The 22,086-nt window shown below is 47.1% G+C and overlaps 1 protein-coding gene and 1 pseudogene across 1 annotated transcript; both read right to left on the reverse strand.

The window, feature by feature from the left end:
- Window positions 1-7,956: 7,956 nt before the first annotated feature.
- LOC137302592 (U2 spliceosomal RNA) lies at window positions 7,957-8,128 on the reverse strand (annotated as a pseudogene).
- Window positions 8,129-14,296: 6,168 nt separating this feature from the next.
- Window positions 14,297-19,929, reverse strand: LOC137302270 (probable G-protein coupled receptor 139). The gene is made up of 2 exons (XM_067971917.1): window positions 19,835-19,929; window positions 14,297-15,264 (listed from the first exon to the last, which is right to left on the reverse strand). The coding sequence occupies exons 1-2, from the start codon at window positions 19,927-19,929 to the stop codon at window positions 14,319-14,321; spliced, it is 1,041 nt and encodes a 346-aa protein (XP_067828018.1). The 3' UTR covers window positions 14,297-14,318.
- Between the last annotated feature and the right edge of the window lie 2,157 nt (window positions 19,930-22,086).

A 22,086-nucleotide genomic window follows, 5' to 3' on the forward strand; every position in this document is an offset into this window, starting at 1 on the left:
GTGATAATGACCAGATCATCTGTTTTAGTGATGTTGGTTGAGGGATAAAAATTATAATTGAATTTAAAAGACCGGTCCAGCAGTAAGATACGGGTTTTCACCCACCTGCCATGTTTCTAAACCCGACCTTACCACTGGGGAAGATACCAAGCAAAGGCTGGGCCAGGGAGGCAGGAACTCTCCACAGGTGGTGGGGAGATCAAGGGAGAATTGCCTAGGTTGCTCTGACACCCTCTTCTCGTGGCTGGATTCAGACCAGAAATGGTGGAGGTCGAAGACCCAGAGAAGGGGAGAAATGGCCTCAGATATAGAAATGACCGAGGCTCAGTGTTCATCACTGTGGAATAGTTTACAATTCAGCAAATATATTGTCCACACGGAGAAAATTGTCCACCACAGCCAACTTATCAGGCGGGTAGAAGTGAACTCTTCGAGGAGTCGCGTTTCCCTTAAAAACTCTCCAGCCAAATGGTAAAGTCCCTTTAAATTTACAATCCTGCCACACCAGTCATCGCCAGCTTTAATGTGTTGTGTCAGATCCTCTATCCAAGCAGTTTTCTGCTCCTGTCACTGTGACTCATTTCTGTTACACACCAGAGAGAGAGAGAGAATGTACTGCAAGTCTATTTATAAATCTCAGCCCATCTCCCCATCACTCACTGAAACATTGTTGGTGCAGAGGGGTGATTAAGCAACACATATTTCTCCCTGTACCTTTCTGCCAGCTGAAATGTGTCCATTATAATGAGAACAGGTGATGTGCCACATAAGTCCAGTGCCTGGCATGTGATCCTTGGCACATTTATACACAGAGGCACCCTCAGAAAAGGTGGCAAATACCATGGCACTATTTTGGATGGAGAGGGCCTGAGGCTTAATTGCGACAGGCCTTTCCCCACAATATATGTGTGAGTGACAGGAGACACAGACGGAGACACGGGAGAGACAGACGGGGAGAGAGAGACAGACAGACATGGGAGAGACAGACGCAGATATTAAAACGTACCCTTGTTTTAGATGGAGTATGACTTAAAAGCAAAGTAATGCATTGTTTCATTGACTAGTAATGTGGTGAATAGTTACGAATAGACCCGAACTCATTCATAACACCTGCAAGAATAACTTGCAGTTATAGCTTTCCCTCCAGTGGCACATGTGGACTATCATGCAATGTGAAACAGGGTGATTTTAACTCTCCCTGATCGCAGGAGCAGTTAAAATGGAGCAGCTCCATTTCCTGCTCCATTCCCGTCAATCGGCCGTTTTAACGCCACTCATCTTGGCTTTTAACGAGTCTCCCGCCGGACTCCTCGGTCACATCATAACCCCTGAAATTTAACCCACTTCTGAGCAGGAAGGCCACCCCGCAGGGGGAACCTGTCGAGAAGCCTGCAAGACACACTGAGGTAAGTTTAAAAAATAAACTGACCTTTGAGTAAATAAGGAGAAATTGTTTCCACTGACAGGAGGGTTGATAACCAGAAAAAAACAGATTGAAGATAATTGACATCTAATCCGAATACATTGGGCCCGGGGTTACCAGGGCTGCGGATTCTCGGCGGGGGGGCTATCGGGCACGTGGGTAACGCGCCCGGTGAAATCAGTCAGCTCCCCACGCGATTGGAGCATAATTGGATCCACTTACCTGGTCTTCCGGGTTCCCCACTGCTGATCTGCCCGTCGGGCGGACTGCGCGTGCACAGTCAGATCCGTCAGCTGGAGGAGCTCTATTTAAAGGGGCAGTCCTCCACTGACACATGCTGCAACAAATAGAAAAAATTACAGCATGGAGCAGCCCAGGGGGAAGGCTGCTCCCAGTTTAATGATGCCTCACTCCAGGTATCAATACATGGGGTGAGGTGAAGGGGGAGGACCGAGATCGACCCCCCCCCCCCGCCCCCCCGGCGGGCGGGAGGAAGCGGCATGCCTCTGCCACCAGGAAGGCCTGGCTCGAGGTGGCAGAGGAGGTCACCAGCACCACCAACATATCGCCCACCTGCATACAGTGCAGGAGGCGCTCCAATGACCTCAGTAGGTCAGCCAAAGTGAGTACACTTACTCATTCCCCTACACTCCATCTGCCACATCACTGCCCCCACCCCACATCTCCTTCTGCACTGCCAACACTACTCTGTCACATCACCCCTCATACCCACTCAAACCTCATCCTCATCTTACCTGCACCTACTCACCTCGCCAGTACTCATCCCGCCACTACCACTCAACCCAATCCTCATACAATGTCATGGCTCTATCTCATACTCACCCTCTCATGCATCTCTTTCACAGTCAGCCTCACTCAACCTGCCACTACCTGTGCTGCAGCCACAGGGCATGCATCACATATGTGCAGCAGGAAGCGTAAGGCAAACGTGTCGTGAGCATGAAGGGGATGCACAAGGGTGTTTGAGGGTTTGTCATGGTGTTTACCTGTATTTAATTTCTGAGCAACTCACATCACAGATTATATTGGCACCACTGCTGCCATGTCTTCGCGAATCTTGTCTGGTTTGTGCAATAATGCCCTTTCCTGAGGATCACTATGAAGACCCACAACTGATGCCACCCATTGTGTCACTGCAGAGTGGGTGTAGGTGTATTTGCAGGGCTCTTTTGTGCAGACAGCTGAGAGACGTCAGCGATGTCCCCGGTTGCACCCTGGAAGGATGCGGAGGAGAAGTTGTTGAGGGCAGTGGTGACTTTGACAGCGACAGGTAAGAAGATGGTGCTCGGGCCAGCCAGGAGCAGCTTGGCATGAAGGAGGCTGCAGATGTCCACGACTACATGTCGAGTGACTCTGAGCCTCCGTGTGCACTGCTGCTCAGAGAGGTCCAGGAAGCTGAGCCTCGGTCTGTGGACCCTGTGGCGAGGGTAGTGCCCTCTGCGACTCATCTCTATCTGCGGTAGCCCTCCCTCCTGCTGTACAGGTGGACGTGTCACAGCGCACTGTTGTGGAGCTCCACGTGTCAGAGGTGGACGGTGAGGCTGGTGATGCTGTTCGCCCTCCGAGGAGGTCATGACTGCAGCTAAGGCGGCCCCCATCCGGAAGATGTACATCTGAGGGGGTCCGCAAGGTAGGTACATATCTCTGGACCCCGGGGTAAGTGTGCAAGTTGGTGACTTTGGTTGTCAGGAGGAGGGTGGTGGAGGCCAAACTTTGTCCCAAGTGACTGAGTGGCCTCCTGCAACGGGTGAGGGTCTCCCCCACCCCCAACCTGTCAAATGGACCTTTGCTGCTGCCACAGGCTGACAGCTGCAACAGGTCCATTTGAACTGGGAGTGTTTCCCCCAGTGCGGGAAACAGTCCCAGTTTCCTTTAAAATCCCACCCCTCCTCACATAATCCCTGAATCAGGTCAGTTAATGACCTGAACAAGCAAAATAAATACGTTCAAGTGGCATCCCGCTGGCTATAATTGCCTGTGGGATTCCCACCAGCGGGGGCTGCGCGCGCACGCCGGCGCGTTAGTGGGGAACCCGGAAGTGCGTGGTCCCACTCCGGGATTTCCCGATTTTCGGGGCCCCCCCGCCAGGAACGCACCCGATAGCGGGTGCTAAAATGCTGCCCATTATATACAAGATGGGTAAAAAGAGTTAAGATACAGATTAGCCATGATCTAAATGAATGGCAGAACAGAATTGCGGGAATGAATGATCTACTCCTGAGGGTGAGCGTGCAGTTCAATGGGCCCTTCCTCTCACTTGATTCAGTTCTATGGGCGCCTACAGTCACTGGGGGACAGTTCCATGGACCCTGACAGTCACTGGGGTACAGTTCCATGGACCCTGACAGTCACTGGGGTACAGTTCCATGGACCCTGACAGTCACTGGGGTACAGTCCCATGGGCGATGATTCTCACTGGGGTACAGTTCCATGGGCGATGATTCTCACTGGGTACATTTCCATGGGCACCTACTCTCACTGAGGTACAGTTCTGTACACTCTGACTCTCACTGGGGTACAGTTCTGTGCACTCTGGCTCTCACTGGGGTACAGTTCTATGCACCCTGACTCTCACTGGGGAACAGTTCTATGCACCATGACTCTCACTGGGGAACAGTTCCATGCACCCTGACTCTCACTGGGGAACAGTTCCATGAGGACCTACTCTCTCAGTTCCATGGACATTGTCTGTCACTCGAATACTATTCTGTGGATCCTGACACACTCTGCGAACAGTTCCATGAACACTGACACTGGGATACAGTTTCACGGACACTGACTCTCACTGGGATACAGTTCCATGGACACTGACTCTCACTGGGATACAGTTCCATGGACACTGACTCTCACTGGGATACAGTTCCATGGACACTGACTCTCACTGGGATACAGTTCCACGGACACTGACACTCACTGGGATACTGTTCCACGGACACGGTCTCTCACTGGGATACTGTTCCACGGACGCTGTCACTAATAATGAAATACCATGGATGAATAAAGAGATAAGATCAGAATTGAAACTAAAGAAAAAGGCATACACTCAGCACCTGGACAATAAAGAAGAGGATGACAAAAGGGAATACGAAGAGGTTAGGAAATAAGTTTAAAAAACCTATTCGGAAGGCAAAGAGGAATTACAAAATTAAATTATCAAAAAATACTTTTTAAAAAGTAAAGTATTCTACAGACACATAAATAACAAAAGGAAAATCATGATAGGGGTAGGGCCACTAAGGGATGCACAAGGTAAACTCACAGGTAACGGCAGAAATGTGGAATCATTACTTTGCCTCAATATTGACACTAACAAGATGGATAAGACATTAGAAGCAGAAATCAAAAATGTTGGAAAGACATTTATGATCGAAAAGGGGAGATAATTGATAAATGAGTCAAACATAGAAAAGAATAGAAGGATATGCTGATAGGTTTAGATGAAGTACCTGAACTATCTCCTCCTTGAAGGCCTCCCTTTGCTCTTTAACTGTTTTACCTGTTAATCTTTGTTCCCATTCCATAAGGGCCAGATCCCTTTTCAACTCACTGAATTTAACCCTCTTCCGGTTAAGTATCTTCAACTTTCATTGTCCTTGTACTTTTCCATAATTACTCTAAACCTAATCATATTGTGATCACTGTTTCCAAAACACTCTCCCATTGAAACTTGCTCCACTTCATTCCCCAGAACTAGATCCAGCACTGCTTCCTTCCTCGTTAGGCTGGAAACATACTGATCAAGAACCTCAGACATTTACAAAAGCTGAAACTATCCCAGCAGCTCAATCCAATACAGCACCTCCAACTAACCCAGTAACTTAAGCTAAAACTGCACTTGCAGTAAATAGATTACCTCAAACTTAAGATGCTGCCCTAAGTAATCCAGCACCTCAACATAATCTAATACCTCAAGCAAAAACAGCACCTCAGACCAGCCCAGAACCTCAAAATAACCTAATACTTCAAAATAATACAGCCTCCAAACTAATCCAATACCTCAAGCTAACCTAGCACCTCAAGTTAGTCCAGCACCTTAACCTAACCTTGCTCTTCAAGTAGTACAGTACCTCTAACTGGCCCAGCACCTCAAGCTAATACAGCACCTCAAGCTAACACCATGTATCTCTGAAACTGACCACAGCACCCTGAAACTGACTCTGGTACTGCAAACTGGGTTCAGGGACCATAACTGAGGCAGTGTTCAATGACTGACTATCCCATCTCCCCAAATGAGTCAGCATCCTAAAGCTGTCCACAATATGCCCCAAACCGATCACATCATCCGCAAAAAAACACAATACCCAGAAACTGACCCAGCCCCCACACACTTACCTCACCATCCACACATTGATCAAACACCCAAAGCTAACGATCGCATCACACATTGGGCTTCTGCATCCTGTAAAATGATAACTGCACTGTCACAGCAAACCACAGCATCTGTAAACGGACCTTAAACAGTGCACATTACCCCAATACTGAGCAGAGAAACCCCAAACCACAACACCCACAAACTGACACAGAACAACAAACATAGACAACGATCTCTGATGACTCAACACGCCCAGACAGATGCCAACACTGAGGGATTGTAGAAATCTCTGACGCTCAGCCTTCGGTCTCAGCCTTGTCATGTGGGTTCATTCTGGGTTCGAGATATGTTTCGTGCGTTGAATATTTTTAGGCTGATGAATCAGTGTAAGACTTTAGTTCAATCTTGGATTCTGGGCTTGTTTTCAGTTTCAACACAAATTTGGGTTCTTGGCTTTTCTTTATGTTTATAATTCATTTTACATGAGTTGGTCACTTTAGAATTGGGATTGGTTCAGGGTCCCAGTTCAGTTTTATAATCTGGGTTAGTTTGGTCAATTTGAGATTCTGTGTTGTTTTGAGTTTCTGGCTCAGTATCTGGTTGTAACATGCTGCACACAAACTGACCATAAGAGCTCCAATTAACTCAGGACCCTCAAGACTAACATTCTCCACGCATCCAAAAACACCCAGCACTGCAAAATATTCCACAGGACCCCGGCAAAGACTGATACTCACAGACTGATCTCGATGATCCCTAACATTACATCATATCTCAAAAACAGCAGAAGAGCCTGAAACAAACGACAGAACTAACAAGTGAACCAGTGGAGTCAGCTAGGGTTCTGGGCCAGGTCGGGTTTCCAGGTCTGCTTGGTGTTTCGGGTCTGCTTTGGGTTTGCTGTATTTTAATATTCTGAGTCCGTTCAGGATAATGGATCAGTTTAGGGTTTAGATCAGCCTGTGATTCTGAGTTGGTTGCAGTTTTGCTTTGGTTCCGGGTTCCAGGTCAGTTTAGGATTCTGGAACAGTTTAACGTTCTTCCACTCTGAGAGGGAAATCCAGAGGACCGGAGCTCTTGGATTGACTCGAGTTCCTTTGGAACTGCAACAATTTAGGCGACGGAAAGTGTCAGTATGAGGGTCTGGGTCAGTTTATGTTTCGGTACAGGTTTAGGGTTTTATCTTCGATTTAGGGCTCTGGATCACTGGGTTTTGGGATGTTTAGGGTATCCAGTCATTTCAATTTACATATTAATTTGGGGCTTAATGTGAGTTTAGAATTGTGGGTTACTTTGTAGTTATGTTGAATGTAAGATTCTGGATCATTTTCAGGTTCTGACTCAGTATTTCGTTGATGGTCAGTTTAGGGTACCTGTCACTTTTGGGATTCTGGATCAGTTTCGGGTTCCAGGTCAGTTTAAGTTTCTGGGTCACTCGGGGTTCGTGAGCTGATTTAGGGTTTTGTGCAGCTTAGTGTTTTTGGTCTCTAAAGTACTTTGGATCAGAGGGTCTCAAGAAGGGCAGAGGGCTCTTGTTCACAGGGAGTTCTGTGTATGTTCAGGATTCCAGGGCACTTTTATGTTCCAGATCAAGTTGAGGTTGTTCAGAAGTTTGGGCATTCATGTTCAATTCAGTTTAGTTTGGGTTCAGGTAGGGTTTGTGTCTCTGGGTCATTTTACAGTTCCTGGTTTATTTGAGGTTTGTATGTGAGTTTAGGGTCTTCCAGTGTTGGGCACCGTGTTGTTTAGGTTTGAGGATCAGATTGAGAGTTGTTGCTTGTTTTGTTCAGAGTCATTGTTGGGTTCTGGTTAAGTTTAGGTTTGTGACTCGCTCTGGTTCTGCTTCAGTTTGGGGAAATGGTTCAGTGTCTGATTAAGGGTTAGTTTGGGGATTTAGGTCAAGTTATGTTTCAGTGTCAGTTTTGGATTGTAACATTGTGTGTTTGCCTTGTCGTGCAAGTGTCTACAGAAGATTGGGGTTCTGGGTCACTTTGTAATTCTGGTCAGTTTAGGTTTCAGGTCCAGTTTGGAAATCTTCAATATCATTTCCACCTCAATATTTATCTAGTTAATCTTCACAGCTTTAATTGAGGATTTATTCCACATTTTTTTTAAGTACAAAATATCAACTTTATTCTCAGTAATAATACATACAGAGACACTGGAAAAACCTGTTTTTCATTTTGAATATCTCCCCACAGGGAGGTGCACCGTTCCCAGAGACACTGCAATACTGGGTCGATGCGTGGAGTGGACGGAGCAAGCCCCTATTCCATCTCCCTGTTCCAAAAATCAAATTAATATACGGTCCCCAGATAAGGGACGTATCAGATATTAAACTGATAAGAACAGATTTTTTTTTCAAAAAATATACTTTATTCATAAAATTTGTAACACTACTTGCAATACAGTTGTCATCACATTTCAAACATACACAATACAGATTATACAATTTGCAAGATACATAAAGTACAGTTCAATTATGATTCCAACAATACAGTTACACATTGTTCATAATTACAGTTCATGACACTCTAGGGTGCCTTATTGCATTACAATCAATAAGCTTATTGATTACAGATTCATTGCAGTACATTACGATTCATTACATAAATTTGTATTTTACATTCTGCCCGAGGTGGGTTTTCCCTGATTGCAGCCCCTCGGTTTACAATTGCGGGAGAGCTCTAAACGATAGCCTTTCCCCACAGAGCCTTTGCGGCGGCCGCACCCAGCTTCAGTGCATCCCTGAGCACGTAGTCCTGGACCTTGGAATGTGGCAGTTGAAAAACACTCGGTCGAGGACAGCTCCTTGCACTGGAAGACCAGCAAGTTTCGGGCAGACCAAATGGCATCTTTCACCGAGTTGATGGTCTTCCGGCAGCAGTTGATATCTGTCTCGGAATGCTTCCCTGGGAATAGCCCATAAAGCACAGAATCATGTGTTACAGAACTGCTCCCTTGAGGGAGAAACTAGAACCAGGGGCCACAGTTTAAAAGTAAGGGGTCTCCCATTTAAGATGGAGATGAGGAGAATTTTTTCTCTGAGGGTCGTGAGTCTGTGGAACTCCCTTCCCCGGAGAGCAGTGGAGGCAGGGTCATTGAATATTTTTAAGGCTAAGTTGGATAGATTCCTGATTAACAAGGGAGTCAAAGGTTATCATAGGTAAATGGGAAACTACGGTTGAGATCACAATCAGATCAACCATGACCTTATCAAATGGCAGAGCAGGCTCGAGGGGCTGAATGGCCTACTCCTGCTCTTAATTTGTATGCATGAACCTGGACAGATACCACTGCATCTCTCTCCATATCGTCTTTGCAAAGGGACATTCCAGGAGGAGATGGGTGACGGTCTTGTCTCCACCGCAGCTTCCTCGGGGACAGCGCACGTTGGCACTGAGAGGTCGGGAGTGCATGAAGGATCTGGCGGGAAGGGCCCTTCTCACCACCAGCCAAACTACGTCTTGGTGCTTGTTTGAAAGCTCTGGCGATGAGGTGTTCTGCCAAATGACTTTGGCAGAAAGCCTCATCGCTGCACAATGGGGGAATCCTTCCAATCGAACACGAAGGATTGTTAATGTTGTATCCACATCACGTACTTCTGTGCCCCAATTGTTTGTTGTGACACACAATCCATTTCTCTTGTTGTATTTTATACTATTACTGTGCGAGTTTCTGTTCTTATGGAGGTGTCTGTGGGTTCCCGTGGGCTGGATGTTGGTAATTTCAGCCTCTAATGCCTGTGTTTGAATACAGCCCACACTGACAGGAGGCAAATCTGTTCTACCTGCTACTTGTAAGGATCCCACATTAAACAGTCTGGGCAGCATCAATCCATTATTTACTGGGAATGGGCCCACTGCAAATATTGTGTTTAATTAATGATCTCACTCAGATAAGATCAGAGCAGGTGGAGTCAGGGGACAAAGAGCAGAATTAATAGCAAGCTGGGTACAAAACAGAAAACAGAGAGTAAGTGTTAAAGGTAGTTACTCAGACTGGCAAAAGGTCTGAGTGGTGAATCACAGGGATTGGTGCTGGGACCACTGTCTTCACCATTTATATAAACGATTTGGACTTGGGAATTGGAAGTATAATTTCAAAATTTGCGGACAACTCCAAACTGGGGGGTATAGTTAATACTGAGGAGGAGTGCGACACAATACAGGAAGATATAAATAAATTTGCACAATGGGTGTGTAACTGGCAAATGAATCTCAATATAGATAAGTGTGAGGTTTTAAATTATGATGGGAAGAATAAGTGGGCCACTGCTTCAATAATGGGGTAAAGGAGCAGAGGCGTCTCGGGGTACAGATACACAAATCACTAAAAGTAACGACACAGGTTAATAAGGCCATTAAAAAAGCAAACCAACACTGGGGTTCATTTCCAGAGGGATAGAATTGAAAAGCAGAGAAGTTATGTTAAACTTGTATGGAACCTTGGTTGGACCACACTTGGAGTACTGTGAACAGTTCTGGTCTCCATATTATAAAAAGAATATAGAGGCACTCTATAGAGTAGGTGAAAAAAAGATTTACGAGGATGATACCAAAACCGAGAGGTTATGCTTAACAGGAAAGATTGAACAGGCTGGGGCTCTTTTCTCCAGAAAAGAGAAGACTGAGAGGTGACCTGATGGAGATCTTTAAGGTTATGAGAGGGTTTGATAGAATTAATAATAATAGTAACAAAACTTCACTAATTTAATCTTCTAATATGCAGAGCATATCTTTGCTTAGTTCATGAATAATGAACCTAGGCCCTGTGAGTAAAATTGCAACTGACTGTCCACAAAGTTTAATGGAAACTGAGCAACTTGTGTTGATGTATCACCAGCCTGAAAATATAGGGCTCGATTTTAAAAGTAAAGAACGGGTGGGTTGGGGGCGGGGGTGCATTGAAAATTGCCACCATTTCAGACCTGCCTCCAACCCGCCCATTTCCCGTTTTCACAGGGGCGGGCGACCAACCCGCTCCCAGGGGGCGGGTCGGGCCTCATAACCTTTCAAGGAGGCTTCAGGCATCCATTTTTTACTAATTCCCGATTTCCACCCTGGGTGGCCAGGATTCCTGGGCCTTCTGTTTTACTCCTCGTGAAAGGAGGTGAGAAGGCCCGAGAGTAACAGGCAGGTGCCTGGAAAGGCACAGCTTGTGGGCCCTGAGGAGCAGGAGTGCTTCCCCCAGGCCCAACAAGTCTACCTGCACCGACACCCCTCCCCCGATCCCGGACCCCCGACCCCGATCCTCCCCCTCCGACCCCCGACATTCCCCTCAATGATTGCTGACCCCTGCAATGACCCCCGATCCCATCCCACATGACTAGCGACCCCCGTGCCCACCTATGCCCATCTATGCCCCGTGCTCACCCGTGCCCCCCATCCATGCAAACAAAGACTTACCTGAAGACGTCCTCTCCCTGGCTGGTTTCCCGTCCCACTGAGACCAGCCTGTCAATCAACCGGTCAGTCAGACGGGAAACAAAAAAAATAAAAGATGTCCTTCCGTCAAAATCTTAAGGATGTCACGGAAACCCGTACTAATGGGTTTCCTGACCTCAAATTGACCCCCGCCCCTTTCCCGGCTCCGTTTTAAAATCACCCTCATAATCTCTGAACATCAACCATGGAGTGGAGTGAACAAATAGGTGGCAGCTGCAGTTGAAGGCAGAGAAATGGAATATATAGAGAGAGATGGGTAGTGAGAGGGAGGGATGTGGAGAGACAGAGAAATGGAATATACAGAGAGAGGGAGGGTGGATAAAGAAAGGGAGCAACTTAAACAGAGAGGGGTGGACGGCAGACAGAGAGATCCAGGAACGGGGCAAAATGAAGGGATTGTGTAGAAAACGGTTCTGCAAAATTGCAGAGAACAGAGCCAGGCACAGAGAGAAAGTGGATAGGGACAGAGTGGGAGGGAAGAGAGAGGGTAAAGAGCGATTGATGGGGATGATAGAGAGGGATGAAAAGGAAGTGAGAGAGTGAGGGGTAAGGAAACAGTGAGGTGGACTCAGAGGTGAGAACTCGGTTGGGAGAGAATGGGAGATGGGGAGCAAGGTAGGGAGGGGTGCGGATCGAGTGAAAGGGACAGGGAGGAAGAGAGATACACTCGTGTGCAAGGAGTTGGAGGCAAATAAGCAGGGCAGCAGGAATAGTGAGATAGGCAATGGGAGATAGAGAGGGATGAAGACAGATACAGACCGTGTCAGAGAGAGAGATAGAGACTCGAACGGGAAGGTGGGAGACAGAGAGACAGGCCCACGGACAGCTGTGTTCATGCTGCAGGTCAGCCATTCTTTAAGATGATCTCAGCTATTTAGATTCACAGATTATTCATTTAATGGAGATTTCTTACAGTAACGAGAGAGCAGATCCCCAGTGACACCAGGACCAGAGTTTTATTAACACAGCACATGGAGATTTCTTACACAGTCCAACCCCTTACTGGCAAAGTCACACATTGTACAAAAGGGATCCAACAAACTCCTGAAATTTGTCACTTAGTTACAAAGAGGGTTATTCATATATCAGTGATAACGCCCTTTGTACAACATGCTGTCTACAGGAACTGAGCTAACTTGAGCCATGTTTATTTTTTAAAAAAATCTATGTCCCTGACCCCGTCTCCCCGTGCGTCCCTGACCACGTCTCCCCGTGCGTCCCTGACCCCGTCTCCCCGTGCGTCCCTGACCCCGTCTCCCCGTGCGTCCCTGACCCCGTCTCCCCGTGCGTCCCTGACCCCGTCTCCCCGTGCGTCCCTGACCCCGTCTCCCCGTGCGTCCCTGACCCCGTCTCCCTGTGTGTCCCTGACCCTGTCTCCCTGTGTGTCCCTGACCCTGTATTTGGCGTTTTCCCCTTTCACTGTCTCTTTCTCTTTCTGACTGAAACTTGTCTGATGAGTGGTAACACTGTCATACAAGGTACTTTCTGAATCCTCACTGCCTGTCTGTACAATTCACCTTCTCCCCCTAACCTCTGTGGTGTTGCCGTGGATTTCTTCCAAACACACATTGGCCTCACCCCTTCCTGCTTTGTCAACGTCTCTTCCTTTGAGCATTATCTCTGGACTCCTCCTCTTCGATCACCTCCCTGCTGATCCCCATACCCCGCCCTCCCATTGCTCCACTGATCAGATCTCATTGACTTCCTTTGGTTTCCTGACCCTCAACACATTCCCGAAAAGTCCCTCCAAGGTTTGCCTGTCCTACCTCTGCAAACGCCTCCATCTCCATGTCCCACACTCTTTGATCCTCCAACACTGGCCTTCTGTGCATTCACTCATTCCTCGGTTCCCCTTCTGCGGCAGTGCCTCCAGCTAACCCGGCTTTACTCTCTGTTAATCCCTTCTGAGTGACGGAAACTTCATCTACTCCTGTGAAATTCCTCCATCGACTATTCTAACTGAGTCATTGGCCTGATTTTTAAAAAAAAGGCTTAACGTCTGTTTTGAAACATCAACAGACCTTCTGCGCCTGGATGCTTCCGTGTTTCATGTCTACAAGGAGTGTGAGAGGTTGCAGCCCCTGTTCCACTATTTAAAGGGGCTGCTCCACAACTTCTGGCTGCGTTTCAGTCCCACGCTCCTCATCTTTGGCCACCGGGTGAGGAGGAGGGCGGGTCAGTCGGAGGATCTCCTCGTGGGCCTGTCCAAGGTGGCCATCCACAGGTCCAGGTTAGACGGGGCCCGTGGGGGCGGTCGCTCCAACTGTCGGCCTCTCTTCCCCGGATTTCTCCGCGCCTGGGTGGCCCTGGAGATGGAGCACGCGGTGTCTGCCGGTTCGCTTGGGGCTTTCCGCGACCGGGGGGCACCGCAGGGGCTGGAGTGCATCCTGGACCGATATAATAAAATTTAAATTTGACACTTATTTTGGGTTGTTTGGTTTTTCTGCACAGGAACACACCCTAAACCCCGCTTCTTGTGAAAGGGGGGCCTAAAAACACAAAAAAATCAAAAAAAATCAAGCGTCATTCTGACTGCACTTCCAGTAAACACTTCAGAACCGAGCTGAGTGGAGGTCTGAGCAGAGCAAAACGACAGCCCTTGCCTGCCTCCTGAATCCGGGAGAAGGCAGAAAAAAAAACCATCAGTGATTCCCAGACTATTGAGGACCAACGGCTGTTAAAATATCACAGACAGAGTTACAGGAATGTTTTAAGGGGGCCCAGAAATAGTTAAAAAAGAGAGAATTAACCCCACAGATGCTGTAGGCGGGGCTCGATTATTACTCCGGTCCGGTGGAAACTAATATCCAGTCGCTAATTCACAGCCCTTCCTCCGGACAATTACATTTCGGGTCAGACTCCCTGAGGACGTTTTTAAAAAATGATCTGAATACAGGAACATGTTTTGATAATGTTACTGTCTGTTGCTTTTGCTCATTTTTTGTCGGCTGCTGTAAAATTAAATTTTGATCTAACTTTTGAGAAGAAATGTGTTTGAAGGAGATATCGATGGCCCTGATGCTGAGTCCCTTTGGTAAATTGAGGTGATAATTGTGATCTGGAATTGAGTTGTGATGTTGGGAAGTCAGTTCCAGCTTCACTTCAGCCGTTTTCCTCATTTGACCAATTTACCAATTAGAGTAAACGGATATTTAATCACATTGAGCAGCTCCTCTCTGAACTTACTCTGGGTCACTGTGTAAATGGCCGTGTTCGTGCAGGAACTCAGAAGCTGAAGCAGAATTCCCGCTTGTTCGAAGGTTGCAAAAGGGTTAAACAAAGATCGGTGGTTAAAGACACCTGAAATTCGATAATATAAAAAATATACGACCGTTGTCATCCAGAGCAGGATAAAACTGGCGGATATGGCAAAAAGTAAAACGATGGACCTTCTGCGGTTCTTCATCTCAGGGTCCTTGTCATTCTCACCATTGCTGAGGTCCCGGAGGCTCCTTCGGGCCCGACTGGCCACTGAAATGCGTCTGACGGTGAGAGCATTAAACAATAAAATCAAACAGAATGGAAGCAACGGGGTTAACAGCTGTTCAATCCAAGAAAATGCGATCCATGCGGGTCGAATATAAAACTGTGATGATACACGACAACCCCGTGGTATATTGTTAACAGTACGGTAATGATCATACACGAAGGGCCGGGGAATGTTCTTTAAACCGAACAGCGCGCTCAAAGTCACGATAATCACAAGTGAAGTTTTCTCGGTGCAATATTTTGTTTTCAGCTTCTGACAACTAATGGCTACAAAACGATCAAAGGTAAAAGCGACCGTTAACCAAACAGAACTGTCTGTGGCAGTCGGAGCCAGGAAGAGAATGAATCTGCAAACAGGAGTGTGGAGCAGGAAAGTGTCCCACCAATAAAGATGAGCAATCCGATATAAGATCACATTACAGACAATCACCAGGAGATCCGCCGTCGCCATGGCCACCAGGTAGCGAGTGATACATTTGGAGAGACCGCACTTTCCACGGGACAGGATCACAATCGCCAGCAAGTTCACTGAGAGAAAGAGAGAGACAGAAACAGTGAAATCACTAACCGGGCTGATCAATGAGCTCTCAGTTTAACCGATGTACATGGGCTATGATTGTGTTTATTTATTGGTTTTTCCCCTTGGCTTCTGCCTCCTGTTCCGAAGGAGCAGCTCATTCTGGGAGGTTCCTTTCGGGTGACGGTGGCCCCGGGATCCCTCACCCGACAGCTGAGTCTTCACTTGTGATCCTTGAGATTAAGTTTATTCAGTCGATTCCGACACTGGGAGGTCCGCGGGGCAGGACGTCACCAACGATGAAAGTGAAAGGCGACAAGACGAGTTAAATCAGGAAATACAGACAAGGTGACTCTGGATTTGGCTTAAATCGTAATGCGGGGGAAAACCTAATGATTTGACCCACACAATACCAGAGACTTTGATTTTAGAAAATACATTGAAAACACGAGCCTGGTATTGAGTTGCTGCCCGTCATCTTTCAGTAATTAATTAGATGAGGTTTCCAGTGGAGTATTGTGAATGCATCATGACACAATATGTCAAGGAATTTAATTCTGTAACGTGCTCCAGTTATAACCAGGTCCAGTCTTTATATCTCAGCACAAGGCGTGAGAAAAACAAAGGACAGTCGGATCCTCGGAATAAGAGATCGATCCCAGGAGCCGCGCGGAATAAGAACAAATCACCGCCAACTCTCACTCATGGTCTCCAGTTCATCCCCCTCCCGAACCAGTGTCAAGACTGGTTTCCCCACTCTCCACAATAACACACATGGACTGAAGTATACAGTCATCGTCATTCAACTAGTCCAAACAATACTTTAAACATCAAATACATCAAAAGTCCTGTGAAGCCATTTTGCTGAAATATAATTATGATCTGAGAGGAACATTTGACGGGAACACAAGATTGTACCTTCGAGTGAGGAGGACAGTTTCTGTCATATGTTTTATTTATCTGATGCGTATTCCGTTTGTTCCCTGTCTTTCTATCCTGAAGACACTGACTCATGCCGGGATACACAGCCACAATCTGCTCTCCGGAACCCCAGGCGATCGGTCCTCGGGAAACACGACAATCTCACCCGGTCCTTCCTCACCCGATCTCCACAACAGGCGCGCTTTCCACCAGGAGGCAGTGGATTACACTCAGGACTGTGCGCCCTGCCTGTTTTACCCCTGCCTGGCCAGGGAGCACCAAGGACACATTTAGACCCCAGACTCGACAGTTCAGCACAGAGCGAGGGTGAGTTACTCGGTGCATTGACCAATGGGACAAGGATGGAAGTTTTAACTGTATCACAAAACGGTGAAGAATAACATTCTACATTTACCAGGCTCAGAGCACAAACAGCAATATCGTTAAACATTCTGTTACTTACACCGTACGTGCTGATAATGACTTACCAGGTACTCCAATTGCTGCCAGAACAGGGTAATAAACGAATTCTATCTGCGTAAATGGAGACAAATGCATTTCTGTGTGGAGACGATGTCTTTCGGTGCTGTGAAGAGGTATGCGAACTGCGATAGTCACCTGAGGAAGGAGGAAGCCTCCGAAAGCTTGTGAATTTAAAATAAAATTGCTGGACTATAACTTGGTGTTGTAAAATTGTTTACAATTGTCAACCCCAGTCCATCACCGGCATCTCCACATCATAGTCAGGTAACGAAGTTAAAACAGCGGGATACTTATATGTAAATAAACCCCTAATGGGATAATTAGATCGCATCCCGACTGACATCACATATTATTTACAGACTCCTGAACAAATAAGTTTTGGTCCCATCTGACCTTTGACTATCACACTCATTAAGGTGACGGAACATTACACATCGACCAGCTAAGTAACCTTTTGGAACAATGAATTGTATAATGAAAGAGTCACAATTTTTAAGTTTAATAAATTACATGAAGATTGAAACCACAAGCACACAGTGTAAGAAATATCGAAACCCAGTTCACCAATGTAACATTTTTACTTGAATCTTCTGTACTCCCATTCCCAGGCCGGTCCTGCTGTTCCCTCTCTCGCCCTACTATGTAATTTAGCACAGTCCGTGTCACCTTGTTTCACTCATTCCCCCTCTTTCTGTCTCTCTCAATTCCCAGGCCTCTCTCCCTCACACAAACTCCTTTTACTTGACTCCCAAATTTCTCTCTCTGTTAATCTACCTCTTTTATTCCCTCTTTCTCTGGAACTCCATTTTCTTCCTGATTTCCTCTCTTTCTGGCTAACGTTAGTTAACTCAAAATGATTTTTGAGACTGAGATTGATAGATTTTTATTTGATGAAGATATCAAGGGATATGGATCAAAGGCGGGTAATTTGAGTTGAGGTACAGATCAGCCATGATCTGACTGAATGGCGGCACAGGATCGAGGGGCTGAATGACCCACTTCTGTTCTTATAAGATAATTTTTCACTTCTTTATTATTGGCCGCAGCTCACACTATGGTCTCAAACGAGTTGTTACTCACTCTTTTCTGCCAGCTGGTGGAATTTACGTTAAAGTCCGGCTGATCTCTGCATCTCAGTGAAAGACAGAGCCAAGCATAGTTCTGGGAGCCTTTGATACTTGTCTGACCGCTGCAGGCAGACCACAGCTCTTAAAGGGACAGTGCACCAAAAATCCAGAACCACAAGCTGAAGGGAAGCAAGCAACAATGTCCCGACAGGTCACTCAGCAGCTGGGCAGCAGCTCATGGCCTAGTGTTTGACGACAGTCCTTTTATCATTTACTCTAAAACCCGAGTCACACACAACATTCTAGAAACACTCAGCGAGTCGGGCCCCATCTGTGGAGAGAACAGACCAATTAACTGAGATCTCAATGAGACGAGGAACAAGACACGGCCCCCTGTGAGAAACAAAGAACTTTCATTTATATAGCACCTTTCACATCCGCCTTTAAGACACTCCGTAAAACCTGCGTATTTGACCGAGCTTTTGGTCACCTGTCCTAATGTCTCCTTATGTGGCTCGGTGTCAAATTTTGTTTTAAAATCGCTCCTTTGAAGCGCCTTGGGACGTTTCACCACCTTAAAGGTGCAATATAAATGCAAGTTATTGTTGATGTTATTCACAGCAAGATTGTTCGTTTCATTTCTTCCTCATTATTGTGGTTCTGACATCGAGGTGAAGAGTGACAGAGAGCAGATTTTAAAACCGTTGGAATATCAGTGAAATTAAATTGTGGCAAGTGAGAAACTCCGAGTCAGTATTGCTCTGTATTTCCTGCATCCAATATTGCAGATAAATGAAAGTGAAGCTTTTGAAGGCAGAAAGTTTAATCGCCCCATCGGAGGAATTGAACTCCTGTCTTTCCACGTGACAGGCGAAGACACTCATCACTATACTGCTGGATAAGGCCATCCCTGATCACTTCCTTGTATCCCTCTGTACCCACATCACCCTTCCCCCTCCAAAACCCACTTCATTCTGTGTTCGCCCATCAAAAAAACCCTCCCCCCAAGTCACTTACAATCACAATTTCAAAGTCCCAACTGTCCAGCCTTTGGCCCTCCATTCACCATGACATTTCTGCAGCGACCGATCTGCTCAATCACACTCTCACCTCCACTTTTTATGCGGTTGTCCTCGTTAAAACCATTACTCTCTCTCACACTGTTCGGCCACCCTGGTACAGTTCTCGTCTCCTCTCCCTTAAGCCCAAGGGAAAGGGTACGGTCGCATAGTGATTATGTTACTGGACGAGTAATCCAGTAGGCCCGGACTAATAATCGGGAGTCATGAGTTCAAATCTCCACCACAGGAGCTGGGGAATTTAAAATCAGTTATTTAAATAAAATCTGGACTGAAAAGCTACTGTCAGAAATGGTAACCATGAACATACCGGATTGTCATAAAAACCCCTCTGGTTCACTAATGCCCCCCTCAGGGAAGGAAACATGCCGTCCTCAGACCAATAGCAATGAGGTTGATTCTTAACGGTTCTCTGAAATGGCCTAACAAGCGACTCAGTTGCACAATCCCGCTACGTAATAAGAATAAAACAATACGGGCCACACGCACCGAACAAGGCTCAGGCAATCCAAGCACAGTTGACCCTACGAAGTTCACCTCACGAACATTAGGGGACTTGTGCCAAAATTGGGACAGCTGTCCCAGAGATTGGTCAAGCAACAGCCTGAAATAGCGACACTCACAGAATCATGCCTTTCAGCTAAAGCCCGAGACTCCTCGATCATTATCCCTGGGTATGTCTTGACCCACCAGAGGTGGCAGCACAGTGGTATACAGTCAGGAGGGAGTGGCCGTGACAGTCCGCAACAGTTGACTCTGGACACCATGAAATGTCATGGTTTCAGGTCAAACAAGGGGAAGGAAACCTCCTGCTGATTCCCACTTACCGACCTCCCTCAGCTGATGAATCGTTACTCCTCCCTGTTGAGCACCACTTGGAGGAAGCAGTGAGGGTAGCAAGTGCACCGGATGTACTCTGAGTGGGGAAACCTCACTGTCCATCACCAAGAGTGGTTTGGTAGCACCACTGCTGGCCGAGTCCTGAAGGACATAACTGCCATACTGGGATTGTGGCAGGTGGTGAGAGAACAAACATGAGGGAAAAACCTTTTGGACTTCGTCCACATCAATCTACCTGTCGCAGATGCATCTGCCCATGACAGCATTGGTTGGACCGACCACTGCATAGTCCTTATGGAGACGAAATTCCGACTTCACACTGTCCAGCATATTGTGTGGTGGCCGTGCTCAATGGGATAGATTCAGAACGGATCTATGCAACTCCAAACTGGTGCTGTGGGCCAACAGCAGCAGCTGAATTGTATTCCACCACAATCTGTAACCTCATGGCCCGGCATATACCTCACTCTACCATTACCAACAAGCCAATGGATCAACCCTGGTTCAATGAGGGGTGTAGAAGAGCGTGTCAGGAGCAGCACCAGGAGTACCTAAAATGAGGTGTCAACCTGGTGAAGCTACAATTGTCCTACAACACAGGACTACATGCAAGCCAAACAACAGAAGTAGCATGCTGGAGAGCACAGCTAAGCAATCCCACAACCAACGGAGCAGATCAAAGCTCTGCAGTCCTGCCACATCCAGTCCTGAATGGTGATGGACAATCATCCTCAATGATGGCAGAGCCCAGCACGTGAGTGCAAAAGACAAGGCTGAAGTGTTTGCAACCATCTTCAGCCGGAAGTGCCAAATGGATGATCCTTCTCGGTCTCCTCCTGAGATCCCCACCATCACAGAAGCCAGTCTTCAGCTAATTCGATTCACCCCACGTGATATCAAGGAACGGCTGAGCGCATTGGATTCAGCAAAGGCAAAGGGCCCTGACAAAATCCCAGCTGCAGTGCTGGAGACTTGTGTTCCAGAACTAAATGCGCCTCTAGCCAAGCTGTTCCAGTACAGCTACAACACTGGCATCTACCCAACAAAGTGGTTAATTGCCCAGGTATGTCCTGTCCACAAAAAACAGGAGAAATCCAATTCATCCAATAACCGCCCCATCAGTCTACTCTCAAAGATCAGCAGAGTGATGGAAGGTGTCGTCGACAGTGTTATCAAGCAGCATTTACTCACGAATCACCTTCTCACCGATGCTCAGTTTTGGTTCCACCAGGATCACTCGGCTCCAGACTTCATTACGGCCTTGGTCCAAACATGGACAAAAGAGCTGAATGCCAAAGCTGAGGTGAGAGTGATTGCCCTTGACACCAAGGCAGCTTTTGACCGAGTGTGGCATCAAGGAGCCCTAATAAAATTGAAGTAAATGTGAATCAGAGACAAAACTCTCCAGTGGCTGGCGTCATAGCTAGCACAGAGGAAGATGATAGTGATTGTTGGAGGCCAATCATCTCAGCCCCAGGACATCGCTGCAGGAGTTCCTCAGGGCAGTGTCCTAGGCCCAACCATCTTCAGCTGCTTCATCAATGACATTCACTCCATCATAAGGTCAGAAGTGGGGTGTTCGCTACTGATTGCACTGTGTTCAGTTTCATTCACAACCCCTCAGATAATGAAACAGTCCGTTCTCACATGCAGCAAAACCTGGACAACATCCAGGCTTGGGCGGATAAGTGGCAATTAACATTCACGCCAGACAAGTGACAGGCAATGATCATCTCCAAGAGAGAGTCCAACCACTTCCCCTTGACATTTAATTTCATTACTGTTGCCGAATCGCCCACCATCAACATCCTGGGTGTCACCATTCACCGGAAACTTAACTGGTGAAGCCACATAAATACTGTGGCTGCAGGAGCAGATCAGAGGCTGGGTATTCTGCGGCGACTGACTCACCTCCTGACTCCCCAAACCCTTTCCACCATCAACAAGGCACTAATCAGGAGTGTGAAGAAATACTCGCCACTTGCGTGGATGAGAGCAGCTCCAACAACACTCAAGAAACTCGACACCATCCAGGACAAAACAGCCCGCTTGATTGGCACCTCATCCACCTTAAACATTCACTCCCTCCACCACCGGCGCACCGTGGCTGCAGTGTGTACCATCCACAGGAAGCAATGCAGCAACTCGCCAAAGCTTCTTCGTAAGGACCTCCCAAAACCTCGACTCTACCACCTAGAAGGAAAAGGGCAGCAGGTCCACGGGAACAACACCACCTGCACAGTCCCTTTCAATTCACACACCATCCTGACTTGGAAGTACATCGCTGTTCCTTCATCATCGCTGGGTCAAAATCCTGGAACTCCCCATCTACCAGCACTGTGGGAGTACCTTCACCATACAGACTGCAGCGGTTCAAGAACGGAAGCTCACCACCACCTTCTCAAGGGCAATGAGGGATGAGCAATACCTGCTGGCCTTGCCAGCAATGCCCACATCCCATGAAAGAATAAAAAAAATCATCCAAAT

The sequence above is a fragment of the Heptranchias perlo genome, chromosome 35, assembly GCF_035084215.1.
Source record: "Heptranchias perlo isolate sHepPer1 chromosome 35, sHepPer1.hap1, whole genome shotgun sequence".
NCBI classification, from domain to species: domain Eukaryota; kingdom Metazoa; phylum Chordata; class Chondrichthyes; order Hexanchiformes; family Hexanchidae; genus Heptranchias; species Heptranchias perlo.

Bases quoted from the DNA above. Each gene is read 5' to 3' on its own strand.
- LOC137302270 (XM_067971917.1), bottom strand. From the start codon at position 19,929: ATGCTGGACAGTGTGAAGTCGGAATTTCGTCTCCATAAGGACTATGCA. The intron at 15,265-19,834 runs GTAGATTGATGT...CTCATTGATCAG, and splicing joins GGCAGATGCATCTGCGACAG to CCCGGTTAGTGATTTCACTG.